This window comes from Triticum aestivum, chromosome 6D (assembly GCF_018294505.1).
Source record: "Triticum aestivum cultivar Chinese Spring chromosome 6D, IWGSC CS RefSeq v2.1, whole genome shotgun sequence".
Classification (NCBI taxonomy): domain Eukaryota; kingdom Viridiplantae; phylum Streptophyta; class Magnoliopsida; order Poales; family Poaceae; genus Triticum; species Triticum aestivum.
Genome location: NC_057811.1, coordinates 94757902 through 94779873, shown reverse-complemented (window position 1 = coordinate 94779873; position 21972 = coordinate 94757902). Strand labels below are relative to the sequence as shown.

Below are 21972 nucleotides of genomic sequence, written 5' to 3'. Positions count from 1 at the left end.
TGAGGTCTTCCTGGGCAGGCGGTGCCGCCCGGGCGGGCCAGGCTGCCGAGCAGTTGGCGTCAGCCCTCGGGTCATCGGACATCGGAACCGCGGAGCGTCGGCGGATCGACTGGTGGGGAAGAGGCTCCGGCGCACCCCTACCTGGCGCGCCAAATGTCGGATCACTAGTTCCGGCAAAACCCTCAAGGTTCGAACAATGGGGTGCGCACGAAGATTTCCTCCCTACCGATCCATGTCCTAGCTTTGCTAAGTTCTAACGGACTAACTCGACAAACTCACAACACAAGGGACACGAGATTTATACTGGTTCGGGCCACCATTGTGGTGTAATAACCTACTCCAGTGTGGTGGTGGTGGATTGCCTCTTGGGCTGATGATGAACAGTACAAGGGGAAGAACAACCTCCCGAGGTTGAGGTGTTCTTGTGCTTGGTGTGTGGCTAAAGATCAGATACCTGAGGCTCAGTTGTCTCTTGATCTGTCCCCCTACGGTGGTGGCTAGTGCTACTTACATGGTTTAGGCTATGTGATGATATTGGATCATGGAACTAAAACCGATTGAAATTGGAATTTCATCAGAAGTTTTATCCTATGCATCTGGTTCATCGTGATCGTAATTATAATTATATATATAATTTTTGGCCTCGCGAAGGAGAAAGTATCGCTCAAGCTTGGGGGAGGCTTAAGTCAATGTTATATTCATGCCCCAATCATGGGCTCTCAAGAGAAATTATTATTCAAAATTTTTATGCTCGGCTTTCTCTCAATAATCGCTCCATGCTCGATACTTCTTGTACTCGTTCTTTTATGATGAAGACTATTAAATTCAGATGGGATTTATTGGAAAGAATTAAACGCAACTCTGAAGATTGGGAACTCGGCGACGGTAAGGAGTCAGGTATAACAACTAAGTTTGATTGTGTTAAATCTTTTATGGATACCAATGTTTTCCGTGAATTTAGCACTAAATATGGACTTGACTCTGAGATAGTAGCTTCTTTCTGTGAATCATTTGCTACTCATGTTGATCTTCCTAAGGAGAAGTGGTTTAAATATCATCCTCCCATTGAATTAAAGTAGTTGAACCTATTAAAGTTGAAGAAAACACAATCACTTATAATGTTGATCCTATTGTTCCTACCGCTTATATTGAGAAACCACCTTTCCCTATTAGAATAAAGGATCATGCTAAAGCTACACCATCTGAGAAAATTAAAGTTGAACCTAGTATTGCTATGGTTAAGGATCTCTTGGTCGATAATATTGATGGGCATGTTATTTACTTCTGTAATGAAGATGCTAGAATTGCTAGACCCGATACTAAAATAAACATAGACCTGTTGTCGGCATGCCTGTTGTTTCTGTTAAAATAGGAGATCATTGTTATCATGGCTTATGTGATATGGGTGCGAGTGCGAGTGCAATACCTCATTCCTTATACAAAGAAATTATGCATGATATTGCACCTGCTGAGATAGAGGATATAGATGTTACAATTAAGCTTGCCAATAGAGATACTATTTCACCGGTTGGGATTGTTAGAGATGTTGAAGTCTTGTGTGGGAAAATTAAATATCCTACTGATTTTCTTGTTCTTGCTTCCCCACAAGATAACTTTTGTCCTATTATATTTGGTAGACCCTTCTTGAATACTGTTAATGCTAGGATAGACTGCGAAAAGGATATTGTTACTGTTGGTTTAGGAGATATGTCTCATGATTTTAAATTTGCTAAATTTCGTAGACAACCTCATGATAAAGAATTTCCTAGTAAAGATGAAATTATTGGTCTTGCTTCTATTGCCGTGCCTCCTAATGATCCTTTAGAGCAATATTTCTTAGACCATGAAAATGATATGTTTATGAATGAAAGAAGGGAAATAGATGAAGTATTCTTTAAACAGGGACCTATTTTGAAACACAACTTGCCTGTTGAAATTCTAGGGGATCCTCCTCCACCCAAGGGTGATCCCATGTTTGAGCTTAAACCATTACTTGATACTCTTAAATACGCTTATCTTGATGAAAAGAAGATATATCTTGTTATTATTAGTGCTAACCTTTCAGAGCAGGAAGAAGAGAAATTATTGAAAACTCTGAAGAAGCACCGTGCTGCTATTGGATATACTCTTGATGATCTTAAGGGCATTAGTCCCACTCTATGCCAACACAAAATAAAATTGGAGAAAGATGCTAAACCGGTTGTTGATCACCAATGACGGTTAAATCCTAAGATGAAAGAAGTGGTTAGAAATGAAATACTAAAGCTTCTGGAGGCAGGTATAATTTATCCCGTTGCAGATAGTTAGTGGGTAAGTCCTGTCCATTGTTTTCCTAAGAAGGGAGGTATTACTGTTGTTCCTAATGATAAAGATGAATTGACCCCACAAAGAATTGTTACAGGTTATAGAATGGTAATTGATTTCCGTAAATTGAATAAAGCTACTAGAAAAGATCATTACCCTTTACCTTTTATTGATCAAATGCTAGAAAGATTATCCAAACATACACATTTTTGCTTTCTAGACGGTTATTCTAGTTTCTCTCAAATACATGTGTCAAAAGAGGATCAGGAAAAGACCACTTTTACTTGCCCTTTCTGTACCTTTGCTTATAGACGTATGCCTTTTGGTTTATGTAATGTACCTGCTACCTTTCAAAGATGTATGACTGCTATATTCTCTGACTTTTGTGAAAAGATTGTTGAGGTTTTCATGGATGATTTCTCTGTTTATGGAACTTATTTTGATGATTGCTTAAGCAACCTTGACCGAGTTTTGCAGAGATGTGAAGAAACTAATCTTGTCTTGAATTGGGAGAAGTGCCACTTTATGGTTAATGAAGGTATTGTCCTGGGCATAAAATTTCTGAAAGAGGTATTGAAGTTGATAAAGCTAAAGTTGATGCTATTGAAAAGATGTCGTGTCCTAAGGACATTAAAGGTATAAGAAGTTTCCTTGGTCATGCCGGTTTTTATAGGAGGTTCATTAAAGACTTCTCAAAATTTTCTAGGCCTCTGACTAATCTCTTACAAAAATATGTTCCTTTTTCTTTGATGATGATAGTGTAGAAGCATTTGAAATACTTAAGAAAGCCTTGATTTCTGCACCTATTGTTCAGCCACCTGATTGGAATTTACCCTTTGAAATTATGTGTGATGCTAGTGATTATGCTGTAGGTGCTGTTCTAGGACAAAGAGTTGATAAGAAATTAAATGTTATCCAATATGATAGTAAAACTCTAGACAGTGCCCAGAGAAATTATGCTACTACTGAAAAAGAATTTTTAGCAGTTGTATTTGCTTGTGATAAGTTCAAACCTTATATTGTTGATTCTAAAGTAACTGTTCACACTGATCATGCTCCTATTAAATACCTTATGGAAAAGAAAGATGCTAAACCTAGACTTATTAGATGGGTTTTCTTGCTACAAGAGTTTGACTTGCATATTATAGATAGAAAGGGAGATGAGAACCCCGTTGCAGACAACTTGTTTAGGTTAGAGAATGTTCTTGATGACCAACTACCTATTGATGATAGTTTTCCTGATGAACGATTAGCTGTCGTAAATGCTTCTCGTACTGCTCCATGGTATGCTGATTATGCCAATTACATTGTTGCTAAATTTATACCACCTAGTTTCACATACCAGCAAAAGAAAAAGTGTTTCTATGATTTAAGACATTACTTCTGGGATGACCCACACCTTTATAAAGAAGGAGTAGATGGTGTTATTAGACGTTGTGTACCTGAGCATGAACAAGAACATATCTTACGAAAGTGTCACTTCGAGGCTTATGGAGGACACCATGCTGGAGATAGAACTGCGCATAAGGTATTGCAATCCGGTTTTTATTGGCCTACTCTTTCTAAAGATGCCCGTAAGTTTGTCTTGTCTTGTGATGAATGTCAAAGAATTGGTAATATTAGTAGACGTCAAGAAATGCCTATGAACTATTCACTTGTTATTGAACCATTTGATGTTTGGGGCTTTGATTATATGGGACCGTTTCCTTCCTCTAATGGGTATACACATATTTTAGTTGCTGTTGATTACGTTACTAAGTGGGTAGAAGCTACTCCAACTAGTAGTGCTGATCATAACACCTCTATTAAGATGCTTAAAGAAGTTATTTTTCTGAGGTTTGGAGTCCCTAGATATTTAATGACTGATGGTGGTTCACACTTTATTCATGGTGATTTTCATAAAATGCTTGCTAAGTATGATGTTAATCATAGAATTTCATCTCCATATCATCCACAATCTAGTGGTCAAGTAGAACTAAGTAATAGGGAGAATAAATTAATTTTGCAAAAGACTGTTAATATATCTAGAAAGAATTGGTCCAAGAAACTTGATGATGCATTATGTGCCTATAGAACTGCATATAAAAATCACATGGGTATGTCTCCGTATAAAATGGTTTATGGAAAAGCATGTCACTTACCTCTCGATCTAGAACATAAGGCATATTGGGCCATTAAAGAGCTCAATTATGATTTCAAACTTGCCGGTAAGAAGAGACTATTTGACATTAGCTCACTTGATGAATGGAGAACCCAGGCCTATGAGAATGCCAAACTGTTTAAAGAAAAAGTTCAAAGATGGCATGACAAAAGGATACAAAAGCATGAGTTTAATGTAGGTGATTATGTTCTGTTATACAACTCCCGTTTAAGATTTTTTGCACGAAAACTTCTCTCTAAATGGGAAGGTCCTTACATTATCGAGGAGGTCTATCGTTCCGGTGCCATAAAAATCAATAACTTCGAAGGCACAAACCCAAAGGTGGTGAACGGTCAAAGAATCAAACATTATATCTCAAGTAATCCAATAAATGTTGAAACTAATGTTATTGAAACTGTAACCCCGGAGGAATACATAAGGGACACTTTCCAGAACGTTTCAGACTCCGAAAAGGAATAGGTATGTGGTACGGTAAGTACACCGACTCCAAAACAGTTCTAATGGCAATTTTTCTCCATTTTGGAATATTTAAGAAAATAGGAAAATAAGAAGTAGTCCGAAAGGGACACGAGGCATCCACGAGGGTGGAGGGTGCGCCCTACCACTTAGGCGCGCCCCCTGCCTCGTGGGCACCTCATGTGCCCTCCGGACTCCATTTTCCTGCACGATACTTCCTTCGGTCGGTAAAAATTCATTATATAATCTCCCGAAGGTTTTGACCAGGGTACCACGACACAATCCTCTGCTTTTGTTTCGAGCTGTTTTTCTGACAGATCTAGATCACCATGACGTCTTCAAGCGCCCCCAAGGACAAATTCTTCGAGAAGGTCATCAACCCCTACCTCGCGGAGGTGCTGCAACACCCTCAAACCATTGAGATGCATGAGGGGGTGCTGCACATCCGCGATGTTGAGGGACCAAGGAGGACTGGAAGCATGGAGACAAGACTTGAAGCAATGGAGCAGCAAGTTTTCAAGTGCCAAGGGATGGTGGAATGCGAACTCGACGCCAACCACATGATGATCGCGGAGTTCACCAACAACCACAAGCTGGACGGCAGGAACATTGGGGAGGCCATCTTCAAGCTTCACGAGAAAATCGAGCACCTCCAAGCCCAGATCTCTGACCTGCAAAACCAAAACTTTGAGTATGAATATATATTCAAGAGGATGAGTTTGGCTGCAGGTTTGAGGATCCCGGAGACTCGATCATCTTTCTATGATGGTGAGCCTATGCCTTGGAAGAGGGACGACAAGCCTACATCATCGACAACTCCATCATCACCACCTCCGAAGAAGGAGAACTGAGTATCGGGTATGGGCACTCCTCTTGGCAACTGCCAAGCTTGGGGGAGGTGCCCCGGTATCGTATCACCATCGCACTCCTATCTTTACCGTTTTCTTAGTTCGGTCCTTTTAATAATATATTGATCTAGTAGAATAAAGTTTTAGTATGATCTAGTTTTGAGCTTTGCTTTATGATCCTTCTGTGTAATCGAGTCCGTGAGATATATATATATATATTAAAGATTAGTTTTGAGTCGAGGGCTTTGCTATCTTGCTATGATCTTGAGGGAATAAAATAAATAATAAAAATAAATAAAAGGATCATATTGATCTATGGAGAGTAATGACTTCACATTTAAAGAGTATGATGAATAAAAGTTGTTCAGAGCTGACAAACATAGTTTTGATCATTGTTGCAATTAATAAGAAGTAATAAAGAAAGAGAGGTTTGCACATATAAATATACTATCTTGGACATCTTTTATGATTGTGAGCACTCATTAAAATATGACATGCTAAAAAGTTGAGGTTGGGCAAGGAAGACAACGTAATGGGTTATGTTTTCTTACATCCGAAATAAATTATATTGTCATGGATCATCCAACATGTTGAGCTTGCCTTTCCCCCTCATTCTAGCCAAATTCATTGCACCAAGTACAGATACTACTTGTGCATCCAAATATCCTTAAACCCGGTTTTTTCCATGAGAGTCCACCATATCTACCTATGGATTGAGTAAGATCCTTCAAGTAAGTTGTCATTGTTGCAAGCAATAAAAATTACTCTCTAAATATGTATGATCTATTAGTGTGGAGAAAATAAGCTTTATACGAGCTTGTGATATGGAAGAAATAAAAGCGACAGACTGCATAATAAAGGTCCATATCACAAGTGGCAATATAAAGTGGCGTTCTTTTGCATTAAGATTTTGTGCATCCAACCATAAAAGCACATGTCAACCTCTGCTTCCCTCTGCGAAGGGCCTATCTTTTATTCTTGTCTTATACCTTATACAAGAGTTATGGTGATCTTCACCTTTCCTTCTTACATTTTATCCTTTGGCAAGCGCAATGTGTTGGAAAGATCCTGATATATATATATATATATATATATCTATTTGGATGTGGGTTTTCATAAAGAATTATTGTTGACGTTACCCTTGAGGTAAAATGTTGGGAGGCAAAACTATAAGCCCCTATGTTTCTCTGTGTCCAATTAAAACTTCATACCCATAAGTATAGCGTGAGTGTTAGCAATTATGAAAGACTAAATGATAGTTGAGTATGTGGACTTGCTGAAAATCTCTTATATTGACTCTTTTCGATGTGATGATAAATTGCAATTGCTTCAATGACTGAGATTATACTTTGTTAGTTTTGAATGAAGTTTCTGATTCATACTTTACATTGTGAATAGATTGTTACTTTAGCATAAGAAATCAAATGACAATATATATATGTTGTTGTTTTAAGAAAGATCATGATGCCCTCATGTCTGTATTTTATTTTATCGACACCTCTATCTCTTAACATGTGGACATATTTTTTGATATCGGCTTCCGCTTGAGGACAAGCAAGGTCTAAGCTTGGTGGAGTTGATACATCCATTTTGCATCATGCTTTTATATCGATATTTATTGCATTATGGGCTGTTATTACACATTATGTCACAATACTTATGCCTTTTCTCTCTTATTTTATAAGGTTTACATGAAGAGGGAGAATGCCGGCAGCTGGAATACTGGGCTGGAAAAGGAGCAAATATTAGAGACCTATTCTGCACAACTCCAAAAGTCCTGAAACTCAACAAAAGTCAGTTTTGGAGTATATTAAAAATATCAGGCGTAGAAAGCACCAGAGGGGGGCCACCCACCGTCCACAAGGGTGGAGGGCGCGCCCTACCCCCTGGGCGCGCCCCCTACCTCGTGGCCCCCCTGGCAGGCCTCCGGTGCCCATCTTTTGCTATATGAAGTATTTCGCCCTGGAAAAAATAATAAGCAAGCTTTCGGGACGAAGCGCCGCCGCCACGAGGTGGAACCTGGCGAAACCAATCTAGGGCTCCGGCGGAGCTGTCCTGCCTGGCAAACATCCCTCCGGGAGGGGGAAATCGTCACCATCGTCATCACCATCAATCCTCTCATCGGGAGGGGGTCAATCTCCATCAACATCTTCACCAGCACCATCTCCTCTCAAACCCTAGTTCAATGTCTTGTATCCAATCTTTGTCTCAAAACCTCAGATTGGTACCTGTGGGTTGCTAGTAGTGTTGATTACTCCTTGTAGTTGATGCTAGTTGGTTTAATCGGTGGAAGATCATATCTTCAGATCCTTTATGCATATTAATACCCCTCTGATTATGAACATGAATATGATTTGTGAGTAGTTACGTTTGTTCCTGAGGACACGGGAGAAGTGTTGCTATAAGTAGTCATGTAAATTTGGTATTCATTCGATATTTTGATGAGATGTATGTTGTCTTTCCTCTAGTGGTGTTATGTGAACGTCGACTACATGACACTTCACCATTGTTTGGGCCTAGAGGAAGGCATTGGGAAGTAATAAGTAGATGATGGGTTGGTAGAGTGACGGAAGCTTAAACCCTAGTTTATGCGTTGCTTCGTAAGGGGCTGATTTGGATCCACATGTTTCATGCTATGGTTAGGTTTACCTTAATTCTTCTTTCATAGTTGCGGATGCTTGTGAGAGGGGTTAATCATAAGTGGGATGCTTGTCCAAGGAAGGGCAGTACCCAAGCACCGGTCCACCCGCATATCAAATTATCAAAGTAACGAACGCGAGTCATATGAGCATGATGAAAACTAGCTTGACGATAATTTCCATGTGTCCTCGGGAGCATTTTCCTTTATATAAGAGTTTGTCCAGGCTTGTCCTTTGCTACAAAAAGAACTGGGCCACCTTGCTGCACCTTGTCTACTTTTATTACTTGTTACTCGTTACAAATTACCTTATCACAAAACTATTTGTTACCGATAATTTCAGTTCTTGCAGAGAATACCTTACTGAAAACTGCTTATCATTTCCTTCTGCTCCTCGTTGGGTTCGACACTCTTACTTCTCTAAAGGACTACGATAGATCCCCTATACTTGTGGGTCATCTTGGATCAGGATGGAAGACAGTATCAAGCCAAACAGTAAATGGTCTTCACTCAGTGAAGTCAAACAGATCAGACAAGCAAGCAATGACTTCACGAAGACAAACTATAAAGTAAAGGGAAGTAAGGGATAGAACCAGTTGCTTGGTGAAGACAAGGATTTGGTAGACCAGTTCCAGTTGCTGTGACAACTGTACGTCTGGTTTGGGAGGCTGAGATTTAACTCAGAAGACCGTGTCTTCACCTTATTCCCCTCGAGCTAAGGACACCCAGTCCTCGCCCAATCACTCTGGTAAGTCTTCAAGGTAGACTTCCAAACCTTCATAGACTTCGTTCACCGGCAATCCACAATGACTCTTGGATGGTCAGAACGCGATGCCTAACCGGCTGGAGGATTCACAATCCTCAAGTGTAACAAGTTTTCAGGTCATGCAGATAGAAAGACTTCAGTGATGCCCAACACTCTTTGGCTCTGGGTGTTTTGGGCTTTGTCCTCACTAGGATCTCTCTCTCAACTGCTTCGGAGGTGGGTTGCTCTCAAACGAGAAAAGCCGTGCACTATCTCTGTGCAGCCACCAATTTATGGTGTAGGGGTGGGCTATTTATAGCCAGGAGGCAACCTAACCTGATATGTCCGAAATGACCCTGGGTCAATAAGGAACCGACACGTGTTCAACGGTCAGATTTCAAACACACGCGACAGCTTTACTTGGGCTACAAGTCAAGCTGACTCATCCAGCTCTGGATAAGATTTGCTCTCATTATCTTAGCTCGAAGACATAGGATTTAGGTTGAGCATCACATCAGTCACTCTGACTTTGTTCACTAGGAACCCACTTAATAGTACGGTGGTTCCTATGACCCAACAAAGAAGAAAAGGAAACTACAAAACAACTATGTCTTCGCACTCCATAGTCTTCAAGTGAATGTCTTCACATGTCATAATCTTCATCGTGAATGTCTTCACGAACCGCCATTGTCTTCAATGTCTTCACACAGTTTAGGGGTCATATCTGGTAGGTAAACTGAATCATTAAGGGACTACTGTCGGTGTCAAAACCGGCGGATCTCGGGTAGGGGGTCCCGAACTGTGCGTCTAAGGTTGATGGTAATAGGAGACGGGGGACACAGTGTTTACCCAGGTTCGGGCCCTCTCTATGGAGGTAATACCCTACTTCCTGCTTGATTGATCTTGATGTATATGAGTATTACAAGAGTTGATCTACCACGAGATCGTAATGGCTAAAACCCTAGAAGTCTAGCCTGTCTGACTATATCTGGCCTTCGGACTAAGCCCTCCGGTTTATATAGACAACGGAGGGGACTAGGGTTGTACAAAGTCGGTTACAGAGAGAGGATCTTCATATTTGGATGCCAAGCTTGCCTTCCACGCCAAGGAGAGTCCCATCCGGACACGGGAGAGAGAGTCTTTGGTCTTGTATCTTCGCAGCCCACTAGTCCGGCCCATGTCCAACAGGCCAGACGCCCGAGGACCCGTTAGTCCAGGACTCCCTCAGTAGCCTCTGAACTAGGCTTCAATGACGAGGTGTCCGGCGTGCAGATTGTCTTCGGCATTGCAAGGCGGGTTCCCCTTTCCGAATACCCCAAGATAGTCTTTGGACGCAACAAACGTGTCCGGATCTGCAACACAAGTACCATACACACAACCGCTGAGAGTATAATATTTCATGAGTCCAATCCGCTGACAACTTTTCATAATGTGACATCACGTTTGCCCGGTCATTATTTTGAACCGTTTCTTGTCCTGCCGTTCCACGTTTCAAGGTGCGGTTTTTATTGGCACGTCTTGTCGAAGCAGAGATCGTGTCCCCTTATTGCGGGATTCTCATCAATACGAGCGTGGGTAACCCAACTGTTCCATTGAGATGATTCCCTAGGAATAGGCAGGTTTTCAGGATTAGGAGGAGGCGTTCGATACCCGTTGCCTTAATAAAGGAGCCAAGGGCCGTCTCTTTTTACGCCAACCCTTTCCTCAGCCCTTCCAACTTCGAGTTCTAGCACCCAAGGTTCGACTTCCACTACAAGAAATATGTCAACTAGTGACCTTCTGTGAGTGACCCTGGAAGAATTGGTCATAGATCTATGACCATTTCAGACCAATTGGTCAAAAGCTGTTCGGGGGGCTCCAAACCCTAAACTATAATGACAATTTTGGTGAGAAAGGTCGTAATTTCCTTACATGAAATGGTCATAAAGCAGATAGCACTGGTCCGCCGCCTTATTTCTAGCTGATCACGACCAATATAGATGGTCATAACCTTATAAATTGTGGTGGGTTGCTATGACTAGGCGCCACCTCATCAGTTTTGCCTATGTGTCATGTCCATGTGGCATTTTTTGCCCCAGGTTCTGAAGCAACCTATATTTCTGTCATTCCTGAAATTCCCAAAAAAATCTCATAAATTCTTTGGCTCATATCTTCGTCAAATATGTAAAAAACCTTCCTTGCCTAGTTCAAAAATAATTCAAAAATATTCATTTTCCTATTCTGTTCAGAACAACACTTTGTGAAGGAAGTACCACTTTGGCATGTCCAAATAGTATCCATTTTCTACAGTGCTTTCCTATGCCCAAATAACCATCCTCCGCCAAATGCCAGCTCAATCCATTCATTATTTTGAGCCCAGCTTCAACATTCGTATTTATGTCCAGTGTGGTACTTTGCAAAACAAGTACCACCTAGGATCCTCCTTTTGAGCTGAAAATTTGTGAAGACGGTCTTCTTAGTAACTGATCATCCTCAGCCAAAACTCACGCCCATTAGCCATTTAAATTTCCCATATCGCTAATCAAACACTTGGCTGCTAATTCATGTTTGAGCATCGATCGGTCTCCTCGTGAGAATCTTATGTTGTAACTTTCTTCCTATCACCTACCTGGGGAGTGCCCAACCCACTAGACATGCCTAGGCCGCCCAGAACACATGGCAACGCCACGGTCACGCGGTGACCACGCGGCGGGCATGCGAGTTTACGCGCTCTAGAGTTGGGGCCCTCGGCGACCGCCCAAACCTCGACGTATCGCCACCAAACCATGCATTTATGATTAAATAGGTACTTATGTAACTAGAAATGTTTTTAGAAAAAATAAATAGCAAACTATGAGGCAACTGCAGTTCAAATTTGACCCGCTTCCAGCTGAATCGGCGGAAATTTGTCTTTTTCACGAGAGGTGGATCAAAACTTTTTACACCCAACCATTTGGTCAATTGTGCATTAAATATGTCCTAGTATTTTATAAAATTTATTTGGTCCAATTTTGCAACAATTATTTGGGAGGTCCTTCACAAAAAAACCTCCTTTTGGGCACTCGAAAAATGGAAAATGGTTTCTTCGTCCAAAGAAAATGAAAACTTCCTTAGGCAACATTGTTTGCCATTCCAATATGCACCCTTGTGCACAATATGAGATCATTTAAACATACTATGCCATGAATGTGGCCATAAGATTGATCATTTGGCTTGAAAGCCATTGATCTCCACACGTGATAGCTCGTTTCTGAGCACACTTTTTTAAAATAACTGCCGTATTACAAGTTTATTATTTTTCCTGGGAACTTGGCCACATATAATGACACAATGCGAAGGTTTCCCAATTTTTTGATTTTTTTGAATTTTTTATGCCCGTTTCATAATGCGGTCAAAACGGCGGGAATGACCGTTCCAAGCTAGTGGTTGAATCTTGGAATTTTTTTGGTGTTTCTCTGATAAAATAGATACTTATGTACCTAGAAATGATTTTTGGAAAAAATAAAGAGCAAACTACAAGGCAGCTACAGTTCAAATTTGACCCGCTTCCAACTGAATCGGTGGAAATTTGTCTTTTTCACGAGAGGTGGATCAAAACTTTTTACACCCAACCATTTGGTCAATTGTGCATTAAATATGTCCTAGTATTTTAGAAAAATTATTTGGTCCAATTTTGCGACAATTATTTGGGAGGTCCTTCACAAAAAAACCTCCTTTTGGGCACTCGAAAAATGGAAAATGGTTTTTTCGTCCAAAGAAAATAAAAACTTCCTTAGGCAACATTGTTTGCCACTCCAATATGCACCCTTGTGCACAATATGAGATTATTTAAACAAACTATGCCATGAATGTGGCCATAAGATTGATCATTTGGTTTGAAAGGCATTGATCTCCACACGTGATAGCTCGTTTCTGACAACACTTTTTTAAAATAACTGCCGTATTACAAGTTTGTTATTTTTCCTGGGAACTTGGCCACATATAATGACACAATGCGAAGGTTTCCCAATTTTTTTATTTTTTGAATTTTTTATGCCCGTTTCATAATGCGGTCAAAACGGCGGGAATGACCGTTCCTAGCTAGTGGTTAAATCTTTGAATTTTTTTGGTGTTTCTCTGATAAAATAGATACTTATGTACCTAGAAATGATTTTTGGAAAAAAATAAAGAGCAAACTACAAGGCAGCTACAGTTCAAATTTGACCCGCTTCCAACTGAATCGGTGGAAATTTGTCTTTTTCACGAGAGGTGGATGAAAACTTTTTACACCCAACCATTTGGTCAATTGTTCATTAAATATGGTCTAGTATTTTAGAAAAATGATTTGGTCCAATTTTGCAACAATTATTTGGGAGGTCCTTCACAAAAAAACCTCCTTTTGGGCACTCGAAAAATGGAAAATGCTTTTTTCATCCAAAGAAAATGAAAACTTCCTTAGGCAACATTGTTTGCCATTCCAATATGCACCCTTGTGCACAATATGAGATTATTTAAACAAACTATGCCATGAATGTGGCAATAAGATTGATCATTTGGCTTGGAAGCCATTGATCTCCACACGTGATAGCTCGTTTTTGAGAAAACTTTTTTAAAATAACTGCCGTATTACAAGTATATTATTCTTCCTGGGAACTTGTCCACATATAATGACACAATGCGAAGGTTTTCCAATTTTTTTTGAATTTTTTATGCCCGTTTCAAAATGCGGTCAAAATAGCGGGCTGGACCGTTCCTAGCTAGTGGTTGAATCATGGATTTTTTTTTGGTGTTTCTATGATTAAATAGGTACTTATGTACCTAGAAATGATTTTTGGAAAAAATCATTTGAAAACTATGAGGCAGCTGCAGTTCAAATTTGACCCGCTTCCTCCTGAATCGGCGGAAATTTGTCTTTTTCACCAGAGGTGGATCGAATCTTTTGACACGAAACCATTTGGTCAATTGTGCATTAAATATGTCCTAGTATTTTAGAAAATTGATTTGGTCCACTTTTGCAACAAATATATTATAGGTCCTTCACAAAAGAACTCATTTTGGACACTCGAAAAATAAAAAGATTATTTAAAAGAACTCATTTCTCATAACTTTAAAAAAAAATATTTGTCTTATTTCAATTTATGATTATTCCTTAAAACTCTAGTCAAATTTGCTGACATAATGAGAAGTATTTTTTCAAGTTTTCAGTTCATAATGAAATAGCTAACATGATTTAGCACCTTACTTTTAATCGATTACGATCAATTTAAATCGTCAAAATATCATATCCGTATACTACGTTCTGATTGGTCCAGGGGCCTCTCACGCGGATCGCGGATAAATCACCGTCGGATGCTCCGGGATCCAATGGCCCGCAGCTCACCCTCTCACCCACCCACCGCGAGCTACCCCTAAAAAAACACACCGCACACCACTCCTCTCTCTCCACGCGCAGCGAACCCTAGTGCTCTCACCCTCTCCCGGATCCACCGCCGCCGCACACCACTCCTCCTTCTGGATCCACCGCCGGCGCCCCCAACCCCACTCCCTCCCTCTGGATCTCCACGCGCCACCGCCCCCACCCCACTCTCTCCCTCTGGATCTCAACGCGCCGCCGCCCCGACCTGCTCCTCATCGGGTTCCTCATCAGGCTCCTCATCGTCCTCCTCGACCTGCTGCTCCCACCCATGCTCCTCTCGAACTTCCTCCGCGTTGGCGTCCACCACGCCTCCGCACACAGCCTCCTCGACCAGGCTAGGGGCTTCCACTTCCACTTCCGCACACAGCAGCAACTCCTTCTTCTCCTTCCCCACTGCTTCCGCCTACGATCGATCCCACCGGAGCACCACCACCCACCGCCACCACCGCGCGGATCAGAGCGGAGCGCCGATGGAGGTGGTGAAGAGCCTCCTGAAGCCGAAGCCGACACCGCAGCAGCAGCTGCGCGAGTGGCAGCGCCGCCTCCGTAACGAGGGCCGCAACATTGAGCGCCAAATCCAAGGTCCCCCTCCCCTCCCTCCCCGATTCGATCCAATCTAGGGCTCTAGGCCTTCAACTGGTTGCTGATTTTTGGTTTTGGGGCCGGTGCGCAGACGTGCAGAAGGAGGAGAAGAAGGTGGAGAAGGCCATCCGGGACGCCGCCAAGGTACCTACCTACACATATACTCTGCGCCATGAATCGATTTGGGCTAATTTACTGATTTGGTTTCCTCTGCTGGTGACGCTTGTTCCTGAAGGCGCTGGCCAAGGAGCTGGTGCAGTCCAGGAAGGTGGTCAACCAGCTCTACGAGAACAAGGACCAGCTCAACTCCATGTCCATGCACCTCGGAAAGATCGTCGGTAATGGACACCGCCTGCATCGTATCTATCTTTCTAGATAGCATTCAGTATGGTAACATTTAGTAATTTACAGGTGTTGTTCATGATGCTATTACAAACTCTGAAATATGGTACTTTAGTCAAATGTGCTTCCTTTCTGAACAACTGTGCACCTTGGTGAGCTTGTTGGTAGCAAACAATTTCTACTGGCCTCGTATCATTCTATACTAGTATGGATAGATAGCATCCAAGTTTCTGCTGGTGTCTTGAAATGCTTGGGAATGGCCCGTCCTTCTGGACATGCAGTTAGTCTGAATCTTTTCTGGACATGCAGTTAGTCTGACTACCTGCTTGCTCGATTCATGGCACTTGAGAACAATCATGTTCTGTTTTATCCATTCTTACATTCTGGCATCTAGTAGTTGAAAGATCTCACAGTGGCACCGTGGCGGTTTAGGACATGCTTGCCCTTGCAAAAAAAATTGAGCTCAGGCAATACTACTTTTTATATCTAACATTCAGTACTACTGTTTATATCTAATCAAGACCTTATGATTTGGGGATCATGTAATACCAGTGCTTATATGCTTTGCGCTGATGAAAAATATCTGACCATGGCGACAGGATGCTGTGATCGACGGCCTGAACAGCAAGACCCACATGAAGATCCTGCTGAAGTGGATGTGGGGCAGGAGGATCATCAAGCTCTTGTGCACGTAGCGAGGAGCTGCTCTTCGCCTCGCCTTGCGCTGATGAAAAATACCAGTGCTTTCATTGCTAATAATACACGCATGCTCCACAACTAATATAGAAGATGCATTTCCATCCCATCTAGTAGGTGCTGACTCGATGCAAACAAATAAAATAAAATTAGTAGGTGTTATATGCTGAACGATGCTAGCTGTTGTACCAATGTGATTTTGCTTGCTTGATTGATGACTGCTTGTCATTAATTAGAAAAAAGACGAAGAAAACCTTGTCTATTTTATTTGAGGAGAATCATGTAGCCCATTCACTAGACAACCAATACTACTACTTGTATTTGCATGTTTGCTTGCTTGCTTGCTTGTAGCACTATCAAGTGTGAGGAAATTCAGTACTAGGATGTGTGGAGCGACATGAATACATTGCTGCCGTGGTATCTGTATTCCATTGTCCAGATGATTGGGCCATGGAAGTTATGCATGGTAGCATACATGACGTCTTCCTTTTTAGCCTCTAGGCTGGCGCAGTTTGCCTGTTCTTAGTGTAGGTAGCTAGATAATATCTACCTCGGTTTTCATGATGCTCTGTATGGTTGCCATGTTTAGAATATATCCACCTCCTTGTTGTGATTGCAATAACATGATTATAATATGTTAAGTAGTTTCTAGTTTAGTATTCGAGGTGAAATGCTTGGAACATCTGTGTATACATTCAGTATTCATCAGCTCAGCTCAGTGACATGCTCTTATACACATCTACACAACTTTTGAGATCTTTTTAATTAATGTAAGTATGGATGGATTCTTATTACAGTAAGACACGTGGTATGGGAGCTGGGCGCAAGCTCAAGACCCACCGCAGGAACCAGAGGTGGGCTAACAAGGCATACAAGAAGAGCCACTTGGGCAACGAGTGGAAGAAACCCTTCGCTGGATCTGTACATCAGCTCCCATGATGTTGCATTAGCTATAATCTGTACTGCTAAAAGAGGAGTATAAACTGGAGTAATTTTTTCAGCCATTATATTTGTTTTCTTTTGGGCTGATGCTCTCCACTGGAGTACAGCTGGGTACTGCATCTCTTTTTGCATTCCTTTTTTAGTCAGTCCTTGAACATTTTTTAAAAGATGAACTAGAGTACTCCTGGAGAGCAGTACATGGAGTATAGCTGTAACTTCTTGCAGTATAGCTGTAGCAGTCCATTAAGAGTAGTTTTGCATAAGTAGCATTATGAGTGTGATGTGGAGGTAAGAGTGGAGTCTCTACTCTAGAAAGAGGGCTCTGAATCGCTGTTTAGCCCATTCGATTTCTGTGGTTTCCAGTTTAGTGTAGGAACACAGAGCAATGTGGCTGGAGTTTGATTTTCAGTCGGCATAGTCTGCCTATCCTACTGATTTGTTGCACGTAATTAGAATTTGTAGGTTTAGTATGAACGTTCCTTAATCCATTGGATGGCCTCTGGCTAGTTCAGTTGGTATCTAGTCTAGAATAAATTATTTTTCCCATTTTTTGTTTCCTTGCTGGACATGAGTTGATGCTGCTGTTGACTACTCCCGTCGTAAAGAAATATAACACCGTTTAGATCACTACTTGAGTGATCTAAATTCTTTTATATTTCTTTACAAGAGAGTACATGGTATTATTGCTAGCTACATATATATGCCTGGTACTGATTGATGCTCTTGTGGTTAGGATTCTACACCTCGAAGTGATACTTCTGCATTGCTTTCCTTCCTCATGCACTTGCAAACTATATGCTATTCCCTTTTTGATTTGACCACAAAATTTCTGACTCCTCCTATCCATATGCAACAGCGATGCTTTGGATATCATCCTGTGATGCCCCCGATTTGACCGTACACTAATCATGCACGTAAATGTGTACGATCAAGATCAGGGACTCACGGGAAGATATCACAACACAACTCTAAAACATAAAGAAGTCATACAAGCATCATAATACAAGCCAGGGGCCTCGAGGGCTCGAATACAAGTGCTCCATCATAGACGAGTCAGCGGAAGCAATAATATCTGAGTACAGACATAAGTTAAACAAGTTTGCCTTAAGAAGGCTAGCACAAACTGGGATACAGATCAAACGAGGCGCAGGCCTCCTGCCTGGGATCCTCCTAACTACTCCTAGTCGTCGTCAGCGGGCTGCACGTAGTAGTAGGCACCTCCAGTGTCGTAGGAGTCATCGTCGACGGTGGCGTCTGGCTCTTGGACTCCAGCATCTGGTTGCGACAACCAGGTAGAAAGGAAAAGGGGGAAAAGAGGGAGAGAGGCAACCGTGAGTACTCATCCAAAGTACTCGCAAGCAAGGAGCTACACTACATATGCATGGGTATATGTGTAAAGGGGCATATCAGTGGGCTGAACTGCAGAATGCCAGAATAAGAGGGGGATAGCTAATCCTGCCGAAGACTATGCTTTTGGCCATCTCCATCTTGCAGCATGTAGAAGATAGTAGATTGAAGTCCTCCAAGTAGCATCGCATAGCATAATCCTACCCGGCGATCCCCTCCTCGTCGCCCTGTTAGAGAGCGATCACCGGGTTGTATCTGGCACTTGGAAGGGTGTATTTTATTAAGTATCTGGTTCTAGTTGTCATAAGGTCAAGGTCCAACTCCAGGTCGTCCTTTTACCGAGGGACACGGCTATTCGAATAGATAAACTTCCCTGCAGGGGTGCACCACATAACCCAACACGCTCGATCCCATTTGGCCGGACACTCTTTTCTGGGTCATGCCCGGCCTCGGAAGATCAACACGTTGCAGCCCCACCTAGGCTCAACCGAGAGGTCAGCACGCCGGTCTAAATCCTATGCGCGCAGCGGTTTGGGCCCATCGCCCATTGCACACCTGCATGTTGCGAGGGCGGCCGGAAGCAGACTTAGCCTAGCAGGCATTCCAGTCCAATCCGGCGTGCGCCGCTCCGTCGCTGACGTCAAAAAGAGCTTCGGCTGATACCACGACGTCGAGTGCCCATAACTGTTCCCGCGTAGCTGGTTAGTGCGTATAGACCAAATGGCCAGACTCAGATCAAATACCAAGAGCTCGTTAAGCGTGTTAAGTATCCGCGAACGCCGACCAGGGCCAGGCCCACCTCTCTCCTAGGTGGTCTCAACCTGCCCTGTCACTCCGCCACAAAGATCCACTTGCGGGTACTCCTACGAGCCGACCCGACTTTAGTCACCAGATGTGTCATGTACATAGTATATAAGTATATACCCATGATCACCGCCCAAGTGATCACGGCCCGATAGTATAGCACAGCAGACGGACAAGAATGTAGGGCCACTGATGGAAAACTAGCATCCTATACTAAGCATGTAGGATTGCAGGTAAAGGTAACAACAGTAGAAGTAAGGACAGGCGATGCATCAGGATAGGATTAACGGAAAGCAGTAACATGCTACACTACTCTAATGCAAGCAGTATAGAGAAGAATAGGCGATATCTGGTGATCAGGGGGGGGCTTGCCTGGTTGCTCTGGCAAGTAGGAGGGGTCGTCAACTCCGTAGTCGAACTGGACAACAGCAGCGTCGGTCTCGTAGTCTACCGGAGAGAAGGGGTGAAGAAACAGTAAATACAATGCAATCATAAGCATGGCGATGCGTGACATGACAATGAGCGGTGTTAGGTGTGCCCTAACGCGGCAGTAGGTGTTACCGGGGAAGGGGGGGAACATCCGGGAAAGTATTCCCGATGTTTCGCGTTTTCGGACAGATGGACCGGAGGTGAAATGTTGCAGGTTCACTATGCTAGGGACGTGTGGGGAATGAACGGGTTGCGTATTCGGAATTCGTCTCGTCGTTCTAAGCAACTTTCATGTAGAAAGTATTTTCATCCGAGTTACGGATTATTTTATATGATTTTCTAAAGATTTAATTATTTTTTGGAATTATTTAATTTAACAGAAAAGGAATATGACGTCAGCATGACGTGATGATGACCTCAGCAGTCAACAGAGCGGCTGACCAGGTCAAACTGACCAGTGGGTCCTACCTGTCATAGACAGTGGACTAACATAAGTTTAAACTAACTAAATTTAGATTAGTTAACTACTGGACCCCACCTGTCAGTGTCTATTCAACTAAACTAATTAGTTTTAATTATTAAAATGTTTTAATTATAGGATTAAGCGGTGGAGCCCGCACGTCAGTGGCTGGGGCCTGCCCAGTCAGCCCAGTTGACCAGGTCAACTGGTCAACAGGGGGCCAGGGGGCCCACTGGCAGTGACCCAGGGGGTGGCCCCAGGTGTGCCAGCTCAGCGCGGCCGGTGGCTCAACGCTAGCGACGCCAAACACGGCGGCGCGGCTCGGATCTCGCCGGAAAATGCGTACATGGCTCGAGGAGGGGCGGGGCTAGTCTCATTCGAACGAGCTGTCAGCGCCGCATCCAGTGGTGGCCGTAGCATCGCCGGACTTGGCCGGAATCGGCGCCGGCGACGAGCAGAGGCGGCGGCGCCTACGGGTGCTCGACGGAGACGGCGCTACGGCGTGTAGCAGCTTGAACGGAGGGGCTGGGCGTTCTCTAAGCAGCGCGGCGAGCACGTTGGGCACTAGCCCGTGACCAAAAGGTCACCGGAGACGCGCCGGCGACCAAACGAGGCGGCGGTGGTTCGGGCTTCGTCGGGGTAGTGGCTACGGGCGGCTAGAGAGGGAAGGGGATGGCGCGTTCGGCGCAGGAGCTCACCGGGGGAGCGTGGGGTCTGGGCAGAGGGCTCGGGGAGGACCGGTGGCGTAGATCAAGGACGAGGACGATGCGGTGGCCGAGCCGGAGAAGAAGAAGAGTGCGGCGACGCGAGGGGCTCCGGGGCTCGATCAAGCGGCGCAGTGGAAGCAGAGGACCACGGCGGAGCTGTAGGACTTGCCGGGGCGACGAACGGACGACGGTGGCCACGGCTACGGCGATCGACGGCGACGGGGGCGCTCGGGCATCTCGAACAGAGGCGAGGAACGGGACGAGTGGGGGATTGTGGGCGCGCTAGGGTTTCGGGGGAGGGCGAGGGGGCATGTGGGGTGGGCAGACGAGGGGAGCCCGTGGCTTTGCCCTTATCCTCTCCCGGCGAGGCCGGCGAGGAGGTCGGGGTGGACTTCGCCCCTGTAGCGACACAGAGCAGAGGAACAGGAAGGGGAGGGAGCGACCGGTGAGGGGGGAGTGGGCCGGCCTGCTGGGCCGGCTGCTCGGGTGGGCCGAAGCCCAAGTGGGGCAGGGGCTTTCTCTCTCTCTGCTCTTCCTTTTTCTTCCTTTTCTCTATTTTTCTTTTCTGTTTATTTCACTTTAAAATACTTAGGCACTTTCTAAAAAAATGTTTTCTCCACAATAATTACCAGTGTAATATTTGGCACCCACCGAACATTTTTGTTTTGACTGTTGAAAACTTTGGGTGTTTGTCACTAATTCATTTTTTTAAATTTGAAATGTTAATGAACTAATAGTTGATTAGCAACAGTAACAGAGATGACATGGCATCATCAAGAGAGTTTTACTGTAGCCTAATTATCCGGGCATTACAAATCTACTCCACTACAAGAAATCTCATCCCGAGATTTAGGAGGTAGAAGGAAATAGTGCGGGTATTCGTCACGCAGGCGATCCTCGCGTTCCCAAGTGGCTTCATCTTCAGAATGGTGCGACCACTGGACTTTGAGGAACTTGATCGCCTTCTGACGTGTGCGGCGTTCAGCTTGGTCGAGAATGCGGACCGGGTGCTCTTTATAGGAGAGGTCCTGCTGCAATTCGAGCACTTCATGATCCACTGCTTGGATTGGGTCCTTGAAGCAACGGCGGAGCTGTGACACATGGAACACATCGTGAACTTGAGAAAGGTTCGGCGGA

General features: G+C 43.6%; 1 protein-coding gene across 3 annotated transcripts; it reads left to right on the top strand.

The window, feature by feature from the left end:
* The first annotated feature begins 14513 nt into the window (after positions 1-14513).
* On the top strand, positions 14514-17634 carry LOC123143801 (vacuolar protein sorting-associated protein 24 homolog 1). Of its 3 annotated transcripts, none has more exons than XM_044562796.1 (5): positions 14514-15108; positions 15200-15252; positions 15344-15446; positions 16050-16259; positions 16944-17634. In XM_044562796.1, the coding sequence occupies exons 1-4, from the start codon at positions 14997-14999 to the stop codon at positions 16229-16231; spliced, it is 450 nt and encodes a 149-aa protein (XP_044418731.1). In that variant the 5' UTR covers positions 14514-14996; the 3' UTR covers positions 16232-16259; positions 16944-17634. The 3 variants fall into 3 exon arrangements, with proteins under 3 accessions (XP_044418731.1, XP_044418730.1, XP_044418729.1); XM_044562795.1 differs by having other exon boundaries at positions 16050-16263; XM_044562794.1 differs by having other exon boundaries at positions 16050-17634.
* The last annotated feature ends 4338 nt before the right edge of the window (positions 17635-21972 follow it).